Here is a 25,016-nt window from a genome sequence, read left to right as displayed (position 1 = left end):
GCATGAAACTCATGTCATCACAGTGTTGTCACGTGACATATTGGGACTTTCCCCCCTCCCTTTGCTAAACTGGGTTGGGGCAGGGCCACACGTGAGGCATCTGGCTCATGGATCATGAGTTTGATACCCCTGATGTAGAGGAAACAAGATGTTGGAGACCACAAGCCAGTGACCTAGGTATGAAACAGGAGTTCAGAAGCCCTAATTTGGCTTTGGCCTGATAAGAAGCACCAGAGTCTTGCAAAATAGTTTCCCTAAGGTTTACTAGTCCCATTAAATGTTTCATAAGGAAACATTGGTTGAAGTGTCAACAGCTGCTTGAGCTGGATTTTAAGGGGGTGCACCCCATTCATCCAGTTTGCATCACAGGTCACCCACTGATGCAGCCATAGAAGTTTAAATAGTCAGAGTCACCCAGTTGTGGAGCCACTGCCCTCCCTATTACCTATGATTGCACAGTTCTCCCAATGCAACTGCCTTTGGCATATAGAAGTAAGTAGCACATTTATCCACAAGGCCAGTATTAGTTTGCAGAAATTGCTAAGAAATGTAGTTGTCTATCTTTGCACTGCAGCTTAGATTCCTTATTCATGAGCCCAAAAAGTAAATTTGCAATTTGCTCAATTATGTTCAAAAGTGGATTGTAGAAGAAGGAATTACATTTCAGAAGCAACACGGTATCAATGTTCAATACTATAAAACTGCAAGGCCCTGGAGAACTCCTGTGCCATTGCAAGCAAGCATGAAGCTTTTAGAAAAGCAAAACATTGCAATAGCTTGCTGGCAGTGGCACAGGGGATCCTCAGTGTCCTGGTAGTTTTTCTTTCAAGATCAACTGGCCGTGCAACATTTGATGGTCATCTGACAACAAGCAAAATTAGGCAACCATTGCTTGAAAGAAGCAGCAGATTATAAGTTCCCATGTCACCGCAAAAAAAGTACAAAGGTTTTATTTAATGCAAAATGCACTAGAAAGATACTTTATTTTCAGCCTTTCCAAAGTGAGATGACTTCACCCATTTGTATTCCCTTCCTTCTCCTTCCACCTGCCCCCAGGCCCCTTCACTAATGGGCAACTTAAAGAAGAGCAAGGTTCATCAAAGCACAAAAAAAGTAGCTCTATCATTCTAATTAAACTGGGAACAGCATTCGGTTTGGGGAGTATTACCACAATACACATTCAAAATTAATCCACATTGCTGCTCAAAAGCCCCTTGAGAATAGACAGGTATCAGGAGCCTGCACAACTGCTCTTGTTAGGACAGCTGCTAACATCTTGGTGGGTCCCTTGGGAAAGCTAATTTCTTCCAATCTATGTCTCTTACTGCTTTCCAGATGGCAGCAGATTTTTTTAACGAGCTTTTCTTTTTGAGGATTTGATTTCAACCTGATCTTGTCACATTTGGTTTTTTCCAAGATGGTGATTTGATTTAGAGATGGAAAATAGAAGGCATTGCTCCTCCTAGATTTCCTCAGCTTAAACCCAGCTGATGTCATATAAACCTGGAAGAATTCTGCTTCCTCCTGCAACATATCCTCACACTTATTTTTTCTTTCTTTCTAATATATTTCCCTCCTTCTGAGGCCTTCCTGCCTGCTCTGACTCGCCATCTGGGTTCACATATCTTGCTAAGTCATGGTTTGTTTTAATGTTGTTTTCTTGGAAAAGCTACTGTGGTCCATTTTACACTAAGCAATAAAACTATGGTTTGCAAATGGCTAAACCAAGAGGAAATAGAGCAGATTAGTGTGGTGCACATATCTAGACAAGGTGAAACAGTTTACATGTTGGAAGATCTCAGTTTCAAATAGGATTTTCTCTAAGGGAAGAATTGCATATACTGTGGAAACCTAACACCCCCCCCCCCAAAGCAATTCAATCATATTTAGTCATCCATATAATGACTTTGGGCTATGGTTCAAAGAGTCAGGAAACAGCATCAGCTTCCATAAGGCATGCTCAACTTATCCAGTTTAACTTTTAATCTTTCGTCAAATTAACTGTTACCATTCAGGTGAAAAATAAAAATTGTGTTGATATCAAGATGAGTGGACTTTGACTAAGGGCAAGCTGGCAGGGTGCAATCTCACTTGGTTGTACTGTGATTAATTTGAGATCCTGCCGGACGTGGTTTGCAGGGAGAGTCATGCCAGGTGAGGGTGAAAGTGTTGCCAGGAAAGCTGGCAGTGGGAGGACAAGGTCTAAGAAGAAGGCAGACAAAAGAAAGACCTGAGCCAATAGTCCAGGGTTTCCCAACCTTGGTAAATTTTAGTTGCTAAGATTGGGAAACACTGCAATAGTCTAACCCAGGGGTCTCCTGGCTGGGGAATTCTGGGGGTTGAAGTCCTCCAGGCTTAAAGTACCCAAAGCTGGAGACTCCTGGTCTAATCCAACATCAAGGTGCCACAAATAATGACCAACAATTCCTTATCTCTTTAAAAAAAATAGAGCCAAGAAATATACACCAGATTGGACTAGAAATTTCCATTTAAGTGACAAGTATTGGGGGTGCAGGGGTAGGCTAATAATTGAATCTGCAGTTATTCCTTCTGCTAAGATTATGCTGGGTTATACCATAGTATAGATTGTTAATTTGCAGCTAACAAGATATAAATTTGCTGGCCAAGTCACATGAATCAGGGATTTAGGGACAGGGTATTGCAGGGGAAAGACACGGATGTTTTATGTTTCCATATCCCAGAAACTGGGCCATGCAGACAAGCGAAGCTCCATCTGTGGGATGCAGGCAGCATGTGAAACTGTGGTGGGATTCAAATTTTTTTACTACCAGTTCTGTGCACGTGGCTTGGTGGGCGTGTTGTGGCTTGGTGGGTGTGGCAGGGGAAGGTTGTTGCAAAATCCCATTCCCTCCCTACCCCACTAACCAGCTTTCCAGCTCCGTTCTCCTGTGCAGGGCAACAAAAGAAGACCCAGCCAATCAGCTGGGACTCGGGAGGCAGAGAATAGATGGGGGCGTGGCCAGTCAGAGGTGGTATTTGCCAGATCTCTGAACTACTCAAAATTGCCACTACTGGTTCTCCAGAACTGGTCAGAACCTGCTGAATACCACCTCTGATGCAAAATCATGCCCCCTCGGAAAAACCTCTCTCCACAGAACCGGTCACTGGTGCACAAAACTTGGGGGCCACTGCTCTAAGCCATTTGTGCTTGGGCCGATCCAAACAACACTATAATGTAAGTTTGTAACTCAGCAATAGTATGGTTTAGTGTGATGTCTAAATGCAACCTTAGATTGTTCCCGATTGTTGTCAATCCATGTCCCTTCTTGAAAATTTAAATCCAAAAGAAGATTACAGGGGTATCCGTTTTACTACTATTTTTGTTTTGCTTGGGGAGGGAATGGGTTGTTTGTTTTATTTCTGCATCACAGTAAATTAACAGGTTAGCGTCTCTTCCATTGATTGGATATCGATCTTCCAACAATCTTGATTTGCTTTCATCCTGAATGAGTTTCTGTGTATCTTCTCTCTTTCTTCCTGGAAAGCTGTGCAGCTACAATGTGTGTGAATCTCACTCCTAAGCAATGTATAATTTTCATTAATTGTTTAAAGTGCTCTGATTTTTAGTCTGTCTTGAAAGGATCTGTGTTTACACTAATAGCAGAGGGGAGTATTTCCAGCACTTGTAACCATGGCAATGAATAATTCTACAGTATTCGCAGATTCAGCACCAGATGCTGTCATGTCTCAATGGCAATGTTCAGCTTGTTAATGAGAGACAGACTTTGCATACATGAGGGAAAGGAAGATACTTAATGGTCCAAGAAATATCCAGTGGTTTCTTGAAACACATTCTTTTCCTTTTTTAATCGCTGTGAGGTGCTTTTTTTTTTAAAAAAAAACACCACTCTTTTTCATTCAAAAAACCATCTTTAAAAGATATGGGCACGTGTGAATTCACTAAAACAAGGGAAAATTTTTATGTATTTTAAAACCAATTTGCACTTTCCTAAGAACATATTTAGGAGTCAGTTCTAGATATGTTTACACAGAAATGGGTTCTGCAATATGCAGTAGGATTCATTCCATGGAAATTGTGTGTGTGGTCTTGATACTTTCACGCTTTAACTTTTTTATTTGTAAACATTACTACTGTGATACTGGAAACAGAAAATGATATTCTTAGCTATTTTTATTATATTTGTATTTGTATTTGATTTGCAGATGGAAAAAATATATATAACTGTGTAATATCATCTTGAAAATATCCAGAGATTTTGAACTTTCCAGGTTATTCTCCCCATCCCCCCTTTTTTCTTTTTTCAGGATGGAGAGTAGACATAATTGCTTGTTAAGATTTCATTTTCTGGCTGTAAAACAAGTACCTGAAAAAGAGTTTATCTGTTTCTTTTAATTATTATTATAACCTGCTCTGTCTCATTCACAAATGAGTGGGGTTGGACTAGATGACTCATAGGATCCCTTCCAACTCTGATTATCTGTTATCTGAGAAACTTGAAAATGTTTTTGTTGTGCCAATGCTCTGACATATTTACAAAAAATGGTTCTTATTATGGCATCCTACACTTAAAATAATGTGTCTTTCCTCACAAATTCTTCCACAGAAAAAAAATCTGGATTGAGTTCAAGATGCGGGATGGGTTGATCTATAAGAGCTTTGGCTTGGTACTGTGAAGAGTCCCTTCCAACTCCAATCTGCTCAAAATGCATTTTTAAGATACTCATCCTTTCTTTGTTTCAGCAAATGGCATCACCTGGCCAACTTACTTTGTAATACTTGTCATATTTTTATAAGAGCCCAGCATAATATTTTTAGCCTATGTGCTGGGGTACTGAACAAATTTCCAGATGAAAACAATGAAAAGCATTTCTGGGTTGTTCCCTAGAAAGTAGCATGGGATCAGAGGTGGTATTCAGCAGGTTCTGATCAGTTCTGGAGAACCGGTAACAAAAATTTTGAGTAGTTCGGTCAGAATTTCCAGTCAGAAATTTTCCAGTATCCTTCCCCTGCCACGCCCATCAAGCCACACCCACAGAACCGGTAGTAAAAAAATTTGAATCCCACCACTGCATGGGATGTCTAGTAGCTGAGCCAAACAGTTTTACCTTAACTTTACCTTAAATTTCCTACAGGTCTAGTGTTTTCTGTAAATGCTTACCTTTAACCCCTCATATCTATCTTTCAGCCAGGTTAAATTCTTTCGTAATTTAGCTAGCAGATGAGCAACTGATGGGTTCCATTTAGTGCCCAAATAATATTCGTTCTCCTCTCCTCCCCATTCAAGAAATCAGGCTGCTGCTGAGATAATGGCAAAAACCACTGAGCAATCACAATCAATTTCCTGATGATGTTTATGGAAAAAAACAAACAGCGCTGGATATACTGAACTGTGGCTAGACTTAATAGTTTCGGTTTCTGTAAAACCAAAGAGAAGCATTCTGCAAGCTTCCCCACCACACCAAGAAAAATTGTCACAAACAGCCAGCTCATCCAGGATTTGAGTCAATAAGGGAGCTTTGCTGAGAAAAAAAACACATATTCATTTAATGTCTTTGTTTTTGTTTCTGGATTGAGCAAGTTTGGGGGTAGGGTGGAGTTCTTTTAACACTGCGTTCTAAGCACAAAACAAAAAACTGAGATATAGTTTTAACAAGACTGACCGATTGTATGTGAAATTTGAATAATTTATTATTGCAATGCAAAACCAGTGCTTGCAAAAGCAGCTCTCATTTTTTGTGGCAATTCTGAAAATATATAGCAGATTCGAAGGAATTTGATCTTGACAAACTAAACTAAATTAAAGTTAGGGGTGATGAATGTTAAGGTCAAATTTTCAATTTAGAGTTTGTTTTCCTTAAATCCTAGGCTGGCAATAAACTATTTACAACATCCCTTCTTTCATTTCTTCTTTCTCTTTTGGGCAATAAAATAAATCAAGGATGGAAGAGCCCACCTGTGACCCAGGCATGAAGATTGTCCATTATCGGCAACAGTACTCTGATGTTTCCCTTTTAATCACAGAAGAAATGGGTTTACATTTTTCACAAGACTGATTTAATAAATAATTGAAATCTGGCTAAGAATAAAATGCATTTTAACTCTTGATGTCTTGCTCCTCCTTTCTTTATATCTAGAAAGTATGATGTTTGTACTGGCACATGAAAATTATTTTTTTCTTTTAGATTTGTGCACATTTCTTATGGCTTCTATATATTAATCTATACTGGCTTGAGAAACAAAAGAAGGCATAGTTACATAATTCTGGCTTTAGACTGTTATGAAACTTTATTGTGGGAGTTACATAAAGATATGAAGGGAATTTTAATGTGGTGCTGAAATTGGTTTTTCAATTTTTCAGAAGTTTTCTTCTCTTGCTGCATACATTCTTGATTTTCTAAGTTATTTTCAGAGTGCTTGAGATTTTATATTTTTCTTGGCAGTTCTTTTTGAGCTTATTTTATTACTGGAGATACCAAATATGCCCCTACTGATAATTAGATTTTCAGTTATATATCTTTTCATCACTCTGAAACCTCCTGGGATACCTGAAATTTCCCTGTGCAATGAAAGACAATTGTTTGCAGCATATTGGCACCTGCCCCAACCCAAAAGAAACCTACTTACTCCCTCCATGAAATATTTTTAGTTAAATGTATTTCTCCCTTGGAAGACTTTTTGAAATCAGGTCCCTCTGCTCAAATTGGAGCACTAGTAAAATATCTCATACTTTTCTAATCACCACAACTTAGAACACAGTTTTTCTGATCATAATTCCTTATTGTTCTGATATTCCCATTAATAAGTGAGTTTATTGCAATTGTACTGTCAGGCACTAAATATTGGATCCACATGTAAAGATCAAATTAAACGGATTTAATGCTAACCATGTGTATGCACACAAGCCTTCTCAACTAACATTAGCACCTGCTTTAAATTAGATGAAGATCAATGGAATTCAAGGGAGATTGGATTTAACTCGCTTGTGGCTATTTAGGGATTCTAGGCTGATCCCTCTTTTAACTCTGCCCCCCCAGATTCTGCGTCTCCTTCTACATCTATGTGTTAATAATATATTTTTAAAAGCAGCAATGGTACAGGGGAACCTGTGGCTCTTCAAATGCTGCTGAGTTACAATACTCAGCCTTGCTTATCTTTGGCCAGACTACACACTCACCTCTCATTGGGTTATAATGCAGATAACTCAAAACACTAAAAAAAAATGGCCATAATCTTATGGATTCACCGAATAATGCAAGATTCAAATTACTACTCACATCAGAAAACACTGACAGATCTTAGGGTTTCAGCTTTTTCAAATAAGATCTCAGAGCAAGATTAATTTACTTATTTTAAATTTAATCTATTCAAGAAGTGAAGTTTGGGTAATCCTGTAATTTTCCAGGATTTGGAGAATAAATGGTCCAAGCTGTTATGGGATTTGCATATGTTAAAAAAAGTTTGATCTCCCTCATCTGTACATCCACCTATCTATTTCTAAATGTATTAGAGATACTCAGCTGCCATCAATACTCATCAGGAATAAAAATCTCCCAATATATATGCATGTGTGCCTGTATACATATATACATGCATAAATTCACATCCACATTTTGACACACATGAAAGTCATGAATGTTTATCATTGCTTCATAATAGTTGATATATTTTGAGCATAGGTACAACTGTGTGAATCCTACTACTTGAAATATTAAAGCTTCTTTGTGAGGATGTAGACTTTGAGCAGCTATTACTATAAATAAACCCACTTCACTCCTCTTAATCATAGAAATATGATAGCCAAATTGCTTACAATATTCTGAAGTGGTTCTCATGAACGCAGATTTTTTTTTTCAACACTATCATTTGTGATTGCCACTTGGAATCTAACCATTTTTAAAGCTGAGCTTCCATGGACATGCTGGTAAGGTTAAAGGATTAAGGGTTCAAGTAAAAATTTAGTCCACCTTGATGTAGAATAAGAAAGATGCAGATTTAGGCAGAATTCTCAGCATAACCCATTAATAATGTAATAATTAATAAGCTAGTAATTGATTTCAAGTACTGTACATGATCACTATGCAAAGTCTCCAAAATAAATACGTGTACTTTAAAACATGAAACACTTGTGCTGTTTTTCCCTAAATTGTTAAAGCAGACATGTCTTTTTCTAAGTTGGTGCAGCTACTTTGGAAAACAATCATTCTTGTAGAGTTAGCTGGGAGAAGTGTCTGGAAAAAAAAATGGCTGATTTTTTTTAAAAATCAAGGATATATTTTGTATATATTGTGTAGATTCAGAGGTGGTATTCAGCAGGTTCTATCCAGTTCTGGAGAACCAGTAGCAGAAATTTTGAATAGTTCAGAGAACCGGCAAATACCACCTCTGACTGGAGATTTTACAGTATCCTTCCCCTACCACGCCCACCAAGCCACGCCCACAGAACTGGTAGTAAAAAGATTTGAATCCCACCACTGCGAAGATTCCAAAATATCTAATTTGAAGCATTTGCAGAGCTGGAGTTTTCTTTAATATGCCTACCACAAATCAATCTCCCAGAATGAAACAGGATCAGTCCCACTTAGGACTTAGAGGAAGAACAACTTATGTCTGTCACAGGAGAAAGGAAAAGTGCCTAAGAAGATGACAATGGTCAACCACTTCCGTACTGCATTTTTGCCAAGAAAAAGGTTTGTCTCCAAATGTTTTATTTATTTATTAGCTTAATTTCTTTATTATAGTAATACAGTAATATTATTACACCTTTATTACTTTATAAGTTACTCAAGGCAGCAAACATATATTATTTTCCCAACACAAAAGAGAGTTTAGAGGGTTTTTTTTAAAAAAAATGTCCATTTACTTAGCCCCTCAAAGGTCAAATCTAAAATATTCATAAAAGCAAGGAGTAACAACTTGAAAAAGGACCTTGGGATTCTGCTTGTATTTTCCTTATTTAATAATATTCATCAGTTATTTTTCCAGTGGAAACCCAGAGGAATGCACATTTTGAAGATTTTTTTCATAGAGATAAACCTTTAAATAACATTAATTCCCTAAATCTTTAAAATACTTTCGTGTATGCTTGAAAACTAGATTTTTATTCTAGGCCTTTCCACTCAACCAGTAGAGGATGGTAAATAATTAAGAACTGAACAAATGGAAATTCATTTTAAAATATTCTGGAGCTTTTGGTAAATTGATGTCATAAAAAAAAATCAGTGACTACAAATATCCATGTCATGATGTCTGAAGCAAAATGCCTTGGCAATGTAGTTGAACTAAAGTTATAACACAGGATAAAACATATATCAAATTGTAATCCAACTCCATTTTACATAATGGGTCAATTGCTCTCCCTCTGAGCCCAGATATTGTTATTGCAGGAGGAAGGAATATTATGTAAGCTATCTGCCTTGAGTTGTATATGAGAAAAGATAAATAACTAAATAAATAATCATAAATGATTATTATATTATTAAATATAAATAAATAATCAGAAGCTTCCTAACAGACAGGAGGGTGAAGCAGCAGGTGAAGCTAGGCAGAATCACATCTGATACCTGTACAATTAACACAGCTCCCCCCCCGCCCCCAAGGCTGTGTGCTTTCTCCACTTCTCTTCTCACTATATACCAATGACTGCATCTCAAATGATCCTTCTGTTATAATACTGAAGTTTGCAGATGATACAATAGTGATTGGTCTCATTTGAGAAAATGACAGATCCGCATACAGACAGTAAATTGTATAACTTGCCTTGCAGTGTAACCAGAACAATCTGGAACTGAACACACTCGAAACCATAGAAAGGTGGTAGACTTTAGAAGAAACTCTCCTATACTACCACCTCTTACAATACTAGACAGCACAGTATCAACAGTAGAGACCTTCAGATTTCTAGGGTCCATCATATCACAAGACATAAAATGGACACCTAACATCAAAAACATCATCAAGAAAGCACAACAAAGAATGTTCTTTCTGTACCAACTCAGAAAGCTCAAACTGCCCAAGGAGCTGCTGATGCAGTTCTATAGAGGAATTATTGAGTTTATCATCTGCACCTCTGTGACTGTCTGGTTTGGTTCTGCAACCCAACGGGACAGACACAGACTTCAGAGGATAATTAGGACTGCAGAAAAAACAATTACACCAACCTGCCTTCAATCAAGGACCTGTATACTGCATGAATCAAAAAAAGGGCTGTGAAAATACTTACAGACCTCTCACATCCCAGGCACAAACTGTTTCAACTCCTTCCCTCAAAACAACGCTATAGAGCACTGCACACCCGAACAACTGGACAGTTTTCCCAGTTCCCACACCTGACAAAAGGACAGTTTTCCCTCAATGCCATTACTCTGCTAAACAAATAATACCCTCAACACTGTCCCACTATTTATAAAGTCTGCACTACTATTACTATTAATCTTCTCATCACTTCTTATCACCATCCCCTCCCGCTTGTGACTGTATGTCTGTAACTTTGTCGCTTGTATCCTTATGATTTTTATAGACTGTTTCCTAGACAGTCTTATTGTACTCTATGACTATTATTAAGTATTGTACCTTATGATTCTTGACTCTTGACAAATGTATCTTTTCTTTTATGTACATCGAGAGCATTTGTACCAAGACAAATTCCTTGTGTGTCCAATCACACTTGGCCAATAAAGAATTCTATTCTATTCTATTCTATTCTATTCTATTCTATTCTATTCTATTCTATTCTATTCTATTCCATTCTATTCCCTGTCACTCAAAATATGTCACAACTGCCAATGTGTGACACCCACTGGAACACAATTTATTGAGCTTTTCAACCTCCAGTAGTCCAGCCATAGGTAAATCCAAGAAAAGAAAAGTTTCAGAAGAAAACAGAACGTTTAATTCAACTTCATATGCTAGTTTTGTGGCTGCTCAGGATATAGTCAGGCCTGGGAAGGGTTTTGTGGCTCCTGGTGTTTTCTTTTCTGTGGGAAATGGGTTCAAATGGCTCTTTGAGTGTTTAAGGTTGCCAACCCCTGTTCTAGGCAATAGTTTTGTTTTAAATATTCAGAATTAAATGAGATACATTGAGGGATACTTTAGGAAAAAAGTAGCATTGCTATTATTATTATTAAACAATAATAATAATAGCACAGTCAGACAGATATTCAGACTGGGTTTGGCATTTTTGTCTGCCTATTGAATCTTTACCAGGACCTGGGATAGGCAGATGTGGATGTTGGATGGTGTTACAGATATCGTTGCAGGGTGGATGCTGTTCCCAGTAAACCCGCCTTTTGTAATTTACTGATGATGAATTTGTCAAACCAATGGTGCTCAAGTGGTGCTTCAGCTGTTTTGGGATTGCACCCAAGTCACCTATTACTATTGGTACTACCCTTGCTTGCCTTTGCCACAATCATTCTATTTCTATTCGTAGATCTTTGTATTTTTCTATCTTCTCCAGTTCTTTCTCTTCTCTTCTGCTCCAGGCACTGCTACATCCACTATTCAGACATGTTGTCTTTCTTATTGACATTTGCTAATTATTATTGTTATTATTATATACATAGCCACCTGAAATCACAGCTGCCAGTTCATTAGTTGATATTGACTTTCATATGCATTGAGTTCTTTCCAAGAACCTAGGATGTTGCAATGTATTGGTTATCACATGTACAGACCAAGAAGTGTGACCTTTTGTAATTGTATGGAAAATGTGCAGATTGACAAAATGCTGTCCATGATTTTTTGGTATCACCCAATAGGCTGATAACCAGTGTGCAAAGTTATGCCCTAGTATTTCAACTTTGATTTTCAGATCTCGATACTTTCTGATCTTCTGCAATTCTATTTTCTTCTATTCCACTATTCTCTGGTATTGCGACATCAATTATACACACTCCCCCCTCAACTACAATTAAATCTGGTATGTTGTGACTCGTGAGCCATCAGTTTGTATTCAGAAATTTCACAATATTTTTTCCTGCTCGTTTTCAACTACTGTTTCAACTATATGTTCCCACTAATTTTTTTTACCGTATTATTGGCAGATGATAATTTGTAAAGATGTTCCAGGGAATCATTTTGACAAATTGTATTACATCATTTTTTAATAAGTTTGTGCAATCTTCTTCCACAAGTATATAGTCTACTCTTTCTTCTGCTTCTTTGCACAATTTCTACTTTGAATCATTTGACGATTTTTCAATTTTGGCCTTAATTGCATTATTTTGAATTATTGATTGTTTATGGTTCATCACACAGTCAGCCAGATGTTCAGACTGGACTTGGCATTTTTAGCCAGCTATTGTTTATTATATACACAAAAATATGAAATCACAACTGTCAATTCTTCAGCTGATGTTGGCTTTTCTATGCCTAGAGTTCTTTCCAAGAACTTGGAATGCCATAATGTATTGATATGATATATGTCATCCAAGCAGTGTGGTCTTTTGTAGTTGACAGATGGAAATTATGTCCATGCACAGATTTTGTAATTAGTATTAATATTACAGTAGCACTAGAGATCAACAAGGCAATAAACTGTTCTTTAAATTGACATATAAGGAAAGTATGAAATTTTGGAAATTGTCATTATAACATAGCTGGAGGGACTATTTTAAATGTCTGCTTTACATAAAGGATTGACAACTCTCCCCCCATTCAATACAATATTTTACACCTTTAATAATTGTTACTTCCCAAATGGGAAAGAAAACTGGATCACAAAAGCATCAATAAAGGAAAAGGTTATTATTATTATTATTTTACTGGTGGAACAATTATAGTATAGTTTTCAAACTGGAGTTTAATTTGAACGGAAGAAGATGGCTACAGGGAAAGGATGATACCTCTTACCTGTTTCTGTCTAGATAATTTGGACTCCAACTTCAGTTCTCTAAAGCTGAAAGAGACAGAAGTGGCAGTCCAACATAGCTGCAGGAGGTAGATGATGGCAACATCATCCCTTCCTCCAACTGTTCTGTTCCACAACTATTCAATGACTGCTTTTAAGTGAAATTAAAGGAAGGTCTCTGAATACAATTATCAACCTCTCATCTCCTCATGTCACTCTAGCATGCCTCTCAACAGAATATGAAGTTGTGATTTTAATAGAAATCAGAAACAGAAGCAGCATTATGGCAAGAGGAAAAAAAACATCAGCTAGCTGCTTCTTTGGGGTTTGAATAAGAAAGAAACAGGAAGCAGCTCTTGTTGGCAAAATCACAATTTTTCCAGGGATGGGAAAGTACAATATGCCAGGAACAGGGATATTTCATTCTATTTTATATTCCTTTCAGGGCATCCACAAATGCTTGTTCTTAGAGACAGGATATTGGCCTAAATGAAAGACGAGGCTGCTTACTTCTGATTTACACAGATGTGAGAGAGTCATTGTGCAGAAACAAGAATAGTTTAATCCACATAAATTAAGAAGGAACAATCCTGGAAGAAAACCAAGGCCAAAATTTCTCCTACTGTACAAAGCTGCGGCCATTTCAGCTGCATTCTTGGATATAGTAAATCTATCTGGATTTTAGAAGTGCCATTTTAATTCTTTATTTCAAATACATGGTAGGATCAGCTCATAGGATGTATATAAGGACATATATGAAAAGAAGATTGTGAGAATGGGTGCTGGGCAAATGCAGAAATGAGAGATAGAAAATTTTGAAAAATCTAATTAGATTTCAGTGAAGAACTACAATTTATAAAGAAATCTAGACTAAAACATTATCCAAATAGTCTTTGAGTTATGACTCTTTGCTTAGCAACTATTTGAAGTTTCAATAGACACCTCAAAAGGGATTTAAGACCTGGATTAAATGTTCTGACATTGCTCCTCTCCCCGCCCCCCATTTTGGCTGCAACCAGTTTCCATCTACGATTTACAATGATTTTGCTAGAAACCAGCGTTATTCTCTGGTTTCTGAAAATTGCCAGGCTCAATTATGGGCGTAAGTTGAGGTTACTTATATGTACTAACTTCAGAACCTATTTCATTCCCCCACCCCCAAAATTGACACCCTTAGAATAACAGAGTTGAATAGAGCTCCCAATATCTGTTTCAACTAAATGGTTACTTTCATTTTTTTCTGTCTTGTACTATTTTTCTAGTCATAAAATCCATATATCATAATTTCACTGTTTTTCTAGTTTGTGCAAAAGGTCCAAAAGGGCTTTCCAATCAGCATTAAACTTAACATAGTATTTTTTTTTTTCTGTAATCAAGGCTGTCAGTTTAGCCCTCTCTGCCAGCTCCTTCATCTTATAATTTGTTTACGTAGTTTTAAGGCTGGAGCAAATGTCAATTTATTACATTTTGTTTTCAACAACAAAAGGACCTAACTCGCATTAAATGACTGACATAAAACACCCTGAAGAAATTCAGAGAGAAAAAGAGACTATTCCAGATTCACAGTTCAAAGCTGCTTATGAGTTGGATCCTAGAGGATCACTGATTAGAGATTCAGTACCGCTCTCTACCTTTGTACTAACATGTGGCCAATTAGTTATCATGGCGAATTTTCATGTCCTCATGAAACACCTCACCCACAACATTATTCTTCAATCTTACCATTCTGCTCTGTTCTGCTGTTTGGGAACCAAGAGATTTAACAGATGGTTCCTGTCCAAAATGATTAGGGACGGTTAACCTGAAAGAGTTCCAGCTGGAAGACAAGCTTCAATTTAATCAAAGGCAGTCAGTTTTGAGGGATAGCATACCTCTCCCATAGGGAATAGCACACTGAGAACAAAGCTGGAGACTAAAATGCGTACCAGCCTGTGCGTCAAGTATTTTGGCGAAAAAATCCAGTTATCCCTAAAGAACCAAACAACAAGTAGAGATAACGACAGAATAGACAACGGAAGAAAATATCTATAGCCTAAAGTAGAATCCAGGTTCAGATTTAGGCCCTTTTCTGAAGGCCATTTCCGCTTGTGGTTTTTCCAAATGGCCAGCTCATGCCACAATTAAATCTTAGCTATTACATATAACACTAATGTGGTAACTGTTACCTTTTAAGCTGTTCTGATATTTCCATGTTATTTTTCATTAAGTGCAGAGGGAATAGAATACTGGGTGCTTGCTGAGTTTGCCAACTAAATATTTGTCCTTGCTGATGTCCAAGCTGGTCAAATATTTTTTTTCTGCTCTCAGGTTTAATCTAAAATTACCCACTTTTCTTCTACAAAAAGGCAAGGTTTTTACCTAAACTTATTTTACTAAGCCAGCATTCATAGAACTCACACCTATCGATGTGCTGGTACCACCTCTCATAAGATAGAATATTGGGACCCCTGAGGAGCTGGAAATGAATTTCTGAATTGCTTAGTGTTTACCCAGTCCACAAAATCTGCAATTGAGATTGACAAACAACAAACTCTTTTGCCCCCAGTATGTTCCCCCACTCAGTAAGACATCTGTTGTCTGTTGTACACATAACACAAGACATTAGGAAACTCACCAGGTAATTAAGTGACTATCTGACAATGGCAGCATGAAGAGTTTAGAGAGGGAACATCACAAGTGTGAGCGGATGGACCTTGAACTGGGAATTTTTTTTTTTATTTTTGAAGGAAGAGAGAAGCAAAGAGGTGAGAATGAAGGACTTAATTCTGAGTAGGCCAAAATGAAGTAGGATGGACTTTGGGAGGGAAAGGAAAATTTAGAAGGGCAGAAGTTTCTGAAGAGCCATGAAAGAGCCAAATGATCTCTCTCTATCATGGGTATATTTAAAAAAAAGATTAAAAGATAAATATCAGGATCATACCTGAATAACACAGGAAACTCTATAATCTCTATGCACTTATGGGATGTTAAACAAAAGGTAGATAGAGACAGACAGAGGTAGATGTTACATGTTGTCCTGTATCTCAACCTTTCCTGCTATTAGTTAAATGAATCTTTGTGTTTAAGAGGTAAACACAACTTCAAAATTGACTGGTCAGGCTTTTCAATTCCAATACCCTGATTTTGTTATAATGGATGTGTTTGGATGAGATGTGTGTCTACAATTAGCAGATTTAGGGGGCGTGCATAAGTGCACCAATGTGCCTACCGTCCCTGTCCTATTGTTTCTTTTTATTTCTCTTATATGTACCCATTTCATGTATTCATAACTATGTTTATACTTATACCTGTTATCTTATAATTGATTGACAAATAAATAAATAAATAAATTTGATGTTGACTAATCAGCCTAATTTTCTGGATGCTTGAAATTTTCTATTCCTGAAAGATACTGAACCATAAACCAACTTCCTGTGTATATAGTTCATACAACATTCTAGGTTAAAATGAAGATGGTTAATTTATGGTTCAGTGTATTATGTGAATTATAGCCTATATTTGCTTTGGTTTCAGTATTTATTTTACTGAAATTCACACCCCTTTCCCCTGCACTGTTGGTGTTTTCACTGCTGATATGTTTTTAATATCATTGCTCTATTTATTATGAATTTACAGTGTTTTACTCCTTTTTTAAAAAAACAAACACGTTTATGATAACAGTTGTAATGAATACAATAAAGTCTAAACAGTTGAAAACATCAAACAAAATCAACTTAATCAAATTATTATTTTAGGCACCAACAAAATCAAGGAAAGATTTGTACAGATGAATAAGTTTCAATTTTTATTAAAAATACTCCCCTACAAAGAATATCTTCTCAGTGAATATCAGCAATCTATAATCAGTAGAACCTACATCTGTGCTTGGCCTGATCGAGCTGTAGGACAAATTCCAACCTAGAGCACATGTCACAGAAAGCCATAAAAGAATCCACATATACCTTCAAAATCTATATTCTCCTGTATGGCTTAAGAGAAGGATTGCTGGTCACATAGACAACTCATCATATCCGGGATTTTGGTTCCAGGATACCAGATTTCCCACAAGAAACTTCTGTGTATATCTGTGAAGCAACAGGAATTGAGAGGCTGGTTGCTTCTGATGTTAAAGAACAAATTCTAAGATCAGTGATTTTAAGACGCCTGATTATGCGGAGTTAGGTAGTTCAAGGCAAGGATAAATTTCACAGGGATTTCACAGTTCAGAGATTAGCCATTATGGACTTTGCTCTCTCCCTCTGGGTGTAGACTTGTGTCCTGTTAAGCAGAACTGTGTATTTTAACTTCCTTAGTTTTTCATTTATTGATTCTAGTTGCTAATTTTGTTAAGCAACAGGGATTTAAAAAAAAAAATCATGCGGCCAGGTTATCTGCAGGATCCTTTTCACACCATTACACCAGCCTGTCTCACCTGATCATATAGACCCCATCAATTAAAAAAAAAAAGAGTGCCTTCTTCGCTGTTTGGAATATTTTTCACCCCGAGGTGATACAGGACCCCACTCTCCCTTGGCCTTTCAGGAGTATCTGAAGCACTTGCTTGGTGTCAAAGATGGATACACAACCTTGGGGATAGGTTAGCACAGGGGTCGGCAACCTTAAACACTCAAAGAGCACAAAGGTCATAACCGGAAGCCCCCCTGTTCAATTCTGGAGCTGTCCAGAAGTCCGATTCCCCCACCACAGTGTCTCCTCCTAGCACGGTGTCCTTTTTCCCCTACTTGTCCTAACTGAAACTTGTCCTATCAATTGTGGATCCAACCGGAAAACCCACCCCTTACCATAGAGTCTCCTCCTGGCATGCTGTGTTTCCCCCCACCCCTCTTTAACCGGAAGCTGCTCTCAAAATTGTGGCACTGACTGGTGACAGGGAGCTGCAGCAGAGAGATGAAAGAGGCACATGCAGCTCCAGAGCCACGGGTTGCTGACCCCTGGGTTAGCACCTTGAAATCCCTCCCCTCTACCTTTTAACTTTAATTATTCTATTTTTGTTTTAACTGCATCTTAGTGAGATATAAGATTTGTATGTTTTTTATGTTTTTAGTTGTACACTGCCCAGAATTGCTCTGTGAGTGAGATAGGCAGTTTCTCAATTTCATGTTTATTATTTATTACATTTATTTGCCACCCATCTCATTTCAAACGATTTTAGGTGGCTTACAGCAATATATAGATATGATATGAGGTAGCAGTGAACATGCAATCAATGCCCTACCCCCACTTTTTACAAGAACTGGATTAAATACAGGACTGTAGGAGACGACAAGGCTGAGCCTGAGAGAGAGGTCAACAGTCCTGAGTCCCTTCACACCCAAAAGAGATCAAAGTCCAACCCACCTTGAATTCCACTGACTCTTATCTACCACCAGTTTGTTTGGACTGTTAATAGTTCAGATTCTTGTAGAGAGCTTAAGCTTGCAAAAATCTTTATATCTGTTTGAACTGCCTAGATCTTCTGATTTCCCCAGCACTTGATAAGAGCAGGGCTTAAACACACAGTTGCTGCTCACTCTTGGGCTTTTGGGGCCACTCCTGTGGACATCCAGCTGCCAATGTGAAAAATAAATTTCTCCAGTTTTTTTTTTAAAAAAGACAGGTATACATTGTTGTCTTAACAGGATTTAGCAGTTTGAGAAGCAATGACAGGCCTGATGTTTTAAATAATACCCACTAACTTCCAAAGTTTAATATTAATAATAAATAGCCCAAAGATCATTACAGCACCAAATTTTACAAGAGCTTTGTATCCTTATATGAGCTTTTATGAGTTTGGGACTAGTTTTTATTTTTTTAAAAGCATTCGTAGTGTTTAAAAATTGTATGAAATCAGTCATCCGTCTTCTGCTTGATAAAGTTACGTATGGTTGCTCTAGATGACTGGTAATGCAATGTTATAAATAGCCCATCATAATTTCACTAGTGATTAATTCCACCAATGAAAGAGAAGGCAACCCATATACATGGAAGCAAATTTGCATTTCTCCCACAGTGCTGGATCTGCTTAATATTCTGTGGACGTGTCTTTGATAGAGTAGGTGCCTGATCTGAACACCAGCAACTGCTATTATTATTTCTATCAGAAGGTGGCAGTAAAAAAACACAACTTCACCTTGCCTGTTAGCTATACTAAGCATTCTTGCTCACCAAAAGCCTTTTACCTGAATTTGGCTTTATATGCAGTGTTGACAAATCACAAGTAGAATCAGTTCACGGTGAAAAAATAGATCTGGGAAGCCTTCTGACAGACATTAATCTATGATCTGTCAGAAACAGAGACCAAATCTAGTGGGACTGGGGACCACTAGTCCCAAGATTATAAAATTTGGCCACTCCAAAATAACAACTATAAAAGTACAAACAAATTTGCACTTTGCTCCTACTTTCCTCTGGAGAAAACTTTTTTCCAAGGGAAACTCATTCAGTTAAAAAAAAAAGAAAATACAGTCAACATATTTTCATTTTTTTGAGCTATATACATATTTTTAAATGTTTTACAAACATTCCCAGTACCCCAAAACCTCTCTACCTATCTATTGTGGCCTTCAAAAAGAAAAAAATGGCATTTCTTCAAAAGACAGTCCTTGGACTGTAAAAGATTGTCTGTAAAGGTTTAAGGAAAATTCTTTCAGAGCTATTTTCTGAAGATGTAAAAGATATGCCTGCCTCTGAGCTATCAGGCAGCCCTATGTAAGATTGACAAATCACAAGTTTAATTCCTGGTAACACATCTCTGGATTTTTCTTAGTGGATTTCCATTGAGTTTTACACTTTTTTTCAACTCATGGTCTAGCCTACATTCAGTCAATGGCCAGGAAAAGGAGTGCTTATTTGAGAAACTGGATTCCTAGGTTATGAACAAGTCATGAAGAAGTTTCTTCCCTTGAACAGGACCTACAAGACCATCTCTGATGCTTTGCAGAGAAGTTCTAGCTGGACTTTTCAGAACTCAGTTTGTAAAGTCTTTTTCCTATCTTGAATGTATTATATCTTCATTTTCTTGCAATAGAAGTTTCCATTATATTTTGTTTTGTTGTAAAGACACTGGAGGTTGGAAATATTCAATAGTATACACCAGGTGTCAAATTGGTGGCCGGCAGGCTAGATACATCACATGCAGGCCATGCCCACCTCAGCTCTGGGAAGGAAAAAACTTCACGAAATGTCATGTGACAGCAATGTGACATGGCAAGTTTGACACCCATGGTATACACATTTAATTCTTCTTCTTCTTGTGCCATATCCGTCATGTTGGTGATTATCAACAGCTGCACGAAAAAGTGCTGGTGAGTTTTGTCTAAACCAGTTCCTTAGATTTTGAAGCCATGTTGTTCTACTGTCTGGACCTCCTTTGCTTTCAGTTTTCCCCTGGAGGATTAAGTGAAGTATGCTATATTTTTCCAGGTGTCGTATCACATGTCCAAAATAATTCTAACTTTTGCTTTTTTATGGTTTTGATGATTTCCCTTTCTCTATCTTATATGCAGCTTTATCACTCCTCTCTATTATACTTGTCACTTGTCATCACATTGCCACTCTAGATTTCATCTCCATTGTTCCTGTGATGCATTTCCTGTTCTTGTTGTATTACTCACTCTAACAAAATGGCTTCTGCACAGTGATGGCTTATAGCAAGGCTGTCAAACTTGTGGTCCATGGGCTGGATGTTTCATGTGCTGGCCCCGCCCCTGTCCGGCTTAGCAAAGGGGTCCCAATATGTCACATGACATCGCCATGACGCCCCTAGCTAAACCCCCTGGCTTATAATGTGCTCACTACAAGAAACTACGTGAAACATGGGGGCATCTTATACATGAGAGTGTCTTATATATGGAAAATACAGTAGTCCTTAAGATACTTGATGACAGAGATCGTATTTCCCCGGTCCATTCTTTTCCAGGCTAAATATGTGCAATTTCCTCAACAATTAGTTAACAATTTAAAATTTTTATTATCATATTTATGAAATTATATCATATCATATCATATTTATTATAAAATCTGACCAGCTCAAGATTGACTCAGCCTTCCATCCTTCCGAGGTCGATAAAATGAGGACCCAGATTGTTGGGGGCAATATGCTGACATTGTAAACCGCTTAGAGAGGATTGTAAAGTACTATAAAGCGGTATATAAGTCTAAGTGCTATTGCTAGTGATATCATCTGGACAAATACATTGTCCAGAACAGGACATAATATTCTAAATATGATATCCCTAACACAGAATAAAGAGGAACAATGATATTTCTTCATCTCAATACCATATTGCATTTCTGTTGGTACTACATTGCATCTCTGTGGCTGAAGCCTATGATTGCAAAAGTTTTCAGAAGTTTTCAACTTACTTGTACTTTCTTTAATTTGAAGATTACTAGCCATGAGTTCCTGCCTAGCACTTTGTTTTTGAAATTGGGTGACTTGAATTTAGTGTGCATGTACACTAGATTCTGTAGTATCTGAAAACTCACTGTTACGTAATCTCTTCCCCCCAAAGTTACTTCTACGTAATCTCTTCAATAAGCAATTCCCAATTGGCTGGTATCACATCTAGGAAAGCAAATTCATTATTTCTTCTTCAAACTTTTGTAAAATGAATCAGGCAGCAAAAGCACCATGCAATCTTGCCCGAGATAGTTTTCTAACAAATGTCTGGGTAACTGAATTATCTCATCTTTGTCCAAAGATGCTTTTTAAAGAGGCAACTCGACTATCTTGGGTTTTTTTCTTCTGAGAAGCGAAACATCTTCAAAGAAAAAAACAGAAAGCCCAGTTGCCTCTTGAAAAAGCACCTTTAGAATAACCATGACCTGGGTGACTGAGAACCTCCATAGATATCCCATCTTTGCAATGTCTTTTCTCTCTAAAATTCTGAAATCTTACATGGGAGAGCGTCATCCAGACCTTCTGCCTAGCCTGACAGTGTATAGCACAATCTAGACAGTCATATCATTGTTTTTGTTGTTTCCCCTTCTTTATATTCTTATCCAAATGCTCTTAACTGGATTCTTAATGCCCAAATGCCCTTACATCCCAAGACCTGTATGGACTTCCTTCACAAGTTCATACATACCATTCATTTATGATATCCTACATTTTTACCGTCTTTTAATAATAAAACACAGGGCTGCTTTAATAGCAAAGGACTAGCTGAGTTTTCCCTGAGAGCTTACAGGCTAGGAAAAGAAAATATTTTCAGTGGAAATTATTAATTCATAAAAAGGAAACTATGATGGCATCTCTTTATAAGTGAAGCACTGTCTCTTTTACGTAGAATTGCTGATATTTTCACAAGGGAAATTGGGCTTCAGCCATAAAAAGAATACAGAAAGTAAAACAATGCCCATATTCTCTCAGTTACAATGCTTCCTATGTGTAGAGAAAACCCTTTGTTCAAGCATAAATTATGCATTCATTTCACCGATGTGATCTTATCGAGAACATTTGACTGGCTGACCCTGATATTCTTTTGAAGGGGTCTCTTTCTATACTTGCAATCATGTCACACTTAAAACCATACATAATTCCAAAGTTATTGTTCACTTATGACTTCTCATCCCTTGTAATTGATGAATTGTGACTGACAGGGATCTTTTTATCAAATTTTGGAAGAATGCATACAGTAGGGACATTCTACATGAATGGATGGCATAGTAATGATAGTATTTGGATTATTATATTTTGATTATTATTTACATTGAATAATTGAATGCGTTCTGCAATTTTTATAATTATCATTATATTGCACTCAATTTATTATAACCCTAGGGTACAATTTTCAATAATAATTTATTTGAAAAGAGAAAAAGATCCACTTTTAATGATTATTTGGGCTTTTACCAGCTTGCTCCTTGAACTGCTTTTTCCAAAACCACAGTATCAAAACATCATAGGCTTATTGTTAAAACATTTATGTGACATTTGTATTTTACATGATTTCATCATCTATCTGCAAAAATAACATACAGACCTCAGCAGGGTCAACAGCCTGAGAAGGTGTTTCTATTTTTGAATGGTAGAATAAAGGCTCATATTATTTAGAAAGCAAATGTGAAAGGAAGATAAAATCATCATCACTGTTAAAATATTTAAACAGAAAGCACACTTTATGATTCTTTCTCTTTTTTATACTGCTGTCCGCAAGGAGTTTTTAAAAACAGGACAGAAGAAAACTTCAAAGTAGATCCAAGGAGTTCAGATGAATGGCTGTCAGCATTGTGCTCAGGGATGCCAGCTTCAAAGCTGGCTTTTGTAGTTTTCAAGGGGAGGAATTAGCTTCCTCTTATGTTCATCTTTTACTGTGGATGAATAGAACAGTTGTGTTCTCTGGCTGGTAAGCACTCCATCCCTTTCATGAACAATTTTTTAAAGGAACAAATTTCATGTAAGAAATTAGCTCAAGGTGGACTGTTTCTAAATCCAAATTTTAAATGAATTGAACTTTCGTTCTTCCTACAAGGTAGTCCCATATATGTCTTCTCACAAGCAGACTTGCTCTAAACCTTATTCCCAGCTGAGCACACATATGCATTCTTCCTTGACCGAGTGCCCTTCAATTATATTGTGCCAGGAGTCCCTAGTCAGCATGAAAGAGAGATGAAATTATACTCCTGCACTCTAGAGAACATCAAGAAATCTGATAAGTTTGCAGATTCATTCCTCATTTGAGGGTGATCTAGCTTAAATAAAGTTCTCAAAATGCAAATAAGATTGGTAACATTCATTATAGTTCATAGCTTGGTTGTTGCCTCTATCAAGCCAGTAGGGTTTTCATGAAGCAGAAAAATAATCAGGATTGCCCTTCATGTTACTGTGTTATACCATGTTGTTTCACAGGGCATCTGTGGTTAACTACCTTATTGAGCATCAGAGTTTACTTCCTGTTTCTTGCAAATATACTCAGGTGATATCAAAGACGAATAAGGTTGTTTAATGAATTAAACAGTGTATGAAAGACTTAAAATGGAGTGGACCATCTCCAAAAAATATTCTTCATATTCTTTTATATTACATTCCTCTGTAGTTCTTTAAAAAAAACTTACCAATTCTCACAAATAATAAATAGATAGACAAAGCTATTTGCTGTTAGGCTCTGAACTATGGAGGCTCTATAAGCAACAGGCTGAACATTGAACAATTGCTGTGGATGAATCAAACTAGACATTGATTCAGAAATATTCATTCTATTCTGGTACTTAGAAAAAAATTCCGCATTTCATAGTTTTTACTATTAATTCTAAATCCAACTCTCCAGAAGTGTTGATGGTACATCTTGCGGCATTTTCAGCTAGCATGAATGAACAAAATTGATCGCACAATCCCGATGTCTGCCCGTTTGATTTCCATAATAATTAAAAGTGAAATAATTGTTTGCCACTTCTAGAACAATAAATTTGGTTAAAATAAGCCTTGCTACCCTTGAATTATTTGAAATAAACTCAAATATTGCAAAATATTAGTAGGCCTTCAGTGACTTTCTTCTAAAGAGCCCCAAATCTTGCCATTTTTCACTGTTTAAAGAGTAAGGTGAGATGAATATGAATAATGTTTAGAGATGCTACTGGGCAGAAATTAAACTGGTCTTCCCAGAAAACCTTTTGTTCAGCCTCTTCATTATGGAGGTTCATTTTGACACGAGGTAGTAGCTTTTGAATCCCATTTAGGAATCAAAAGAGAAAATTTCTAGGCTTCCTCTGTTTAAGAATACTTGACTTACAAGCTGAAAGATTATCTATAATATCTCTCTCACAAACTCCTTTCTCTCTTTTTTCTAGGGAAGAATCAAACAAAAAAAGATGAAGCAAAATGGTAGCAAAATATGAGAACAATACGCAACACATTAAAGCAAATATCTATCTTGCTCTGCTTGCTGAGAAGTATGATACTTGAACATGAATAACCCCCTTGAACACTTTCTTTGATTCAAAAGTTCAAAGTCTTAGTGACTTCTATTGCCCTCATCTCTGCTAGAGGTTTAATCTCAAAAGGTTTACACAAAATGTCCTAGCAAATCCTAAAGCAGGATTTGTGTATATTGGTAAACCACAATGAATTCAGCTATTGTGTTTGTAAACATTTGCTGACATTTGAAATGGAAGAACAAGTTAAAGAGTGTATGATAATATGAGCTAAGAATTTTGGTTATAATATATGGATGGATCAATGGAAGAGAATGTGGTTAAAGGACTGAT

At 37.0% G+C, this 25,016-nt stretch overlaps 1 protein-coding gene across 3 annotated transcripts in view; it reads left to right on the top strand.

The window, feature by feature from the left end:
* Nucleotides 1-24,722, top strand: part of AMER2 (APC membrane recruitment protein 2) — a 42,080-nt gene extending 17,358 nt beyond the window's left edge. The window contains exon 2 of one of the 3 annotated variants that reach the window (XM_087937161.1): nucleotides 24,600-24,722. In XM_087937161.1, coding sequence (XP_087793287.1) covers nucleotides 24,600-24,637 — 38 coding nt within the window. In that variant the 3' untranslated portion in view covers nucleotides 24,638-24,722. Of the gene's footprint in view, nucleotides 1-5,267; nucleotides 5,369-5,921; nucleotides 6,036-24,599 lie in introns of those variants that run through there. The other 2 variants (XM_087937162.1, XM_087937163.1) reach the window with 2 other exon arrangements.
* The last annotated feature ends 294 nt before the right edge of the window (nucleotides 24,723-25,016 follow it).

Source organism: Pseudonaja textilis, chromosome 7 (genome assembly GCF_049901715.1).
Source record: "Pseudonaja textilis isolate UNSWEBS1 chromosome 7, rPseTex1.2, whole genome shotgun sequence".
In the NCBI taxonomy this organism is placed as follows: Eukaryota; Metazoa; Chordata; class Lepidosauria; order Squamata; family Elapidae; genus Pseudonaja; species Pseudonaja textilis.
Note: the sequence above shows the minus strand (reverse complement) of the source record. Positions and strands in the feature narration are given on the sequence as shown.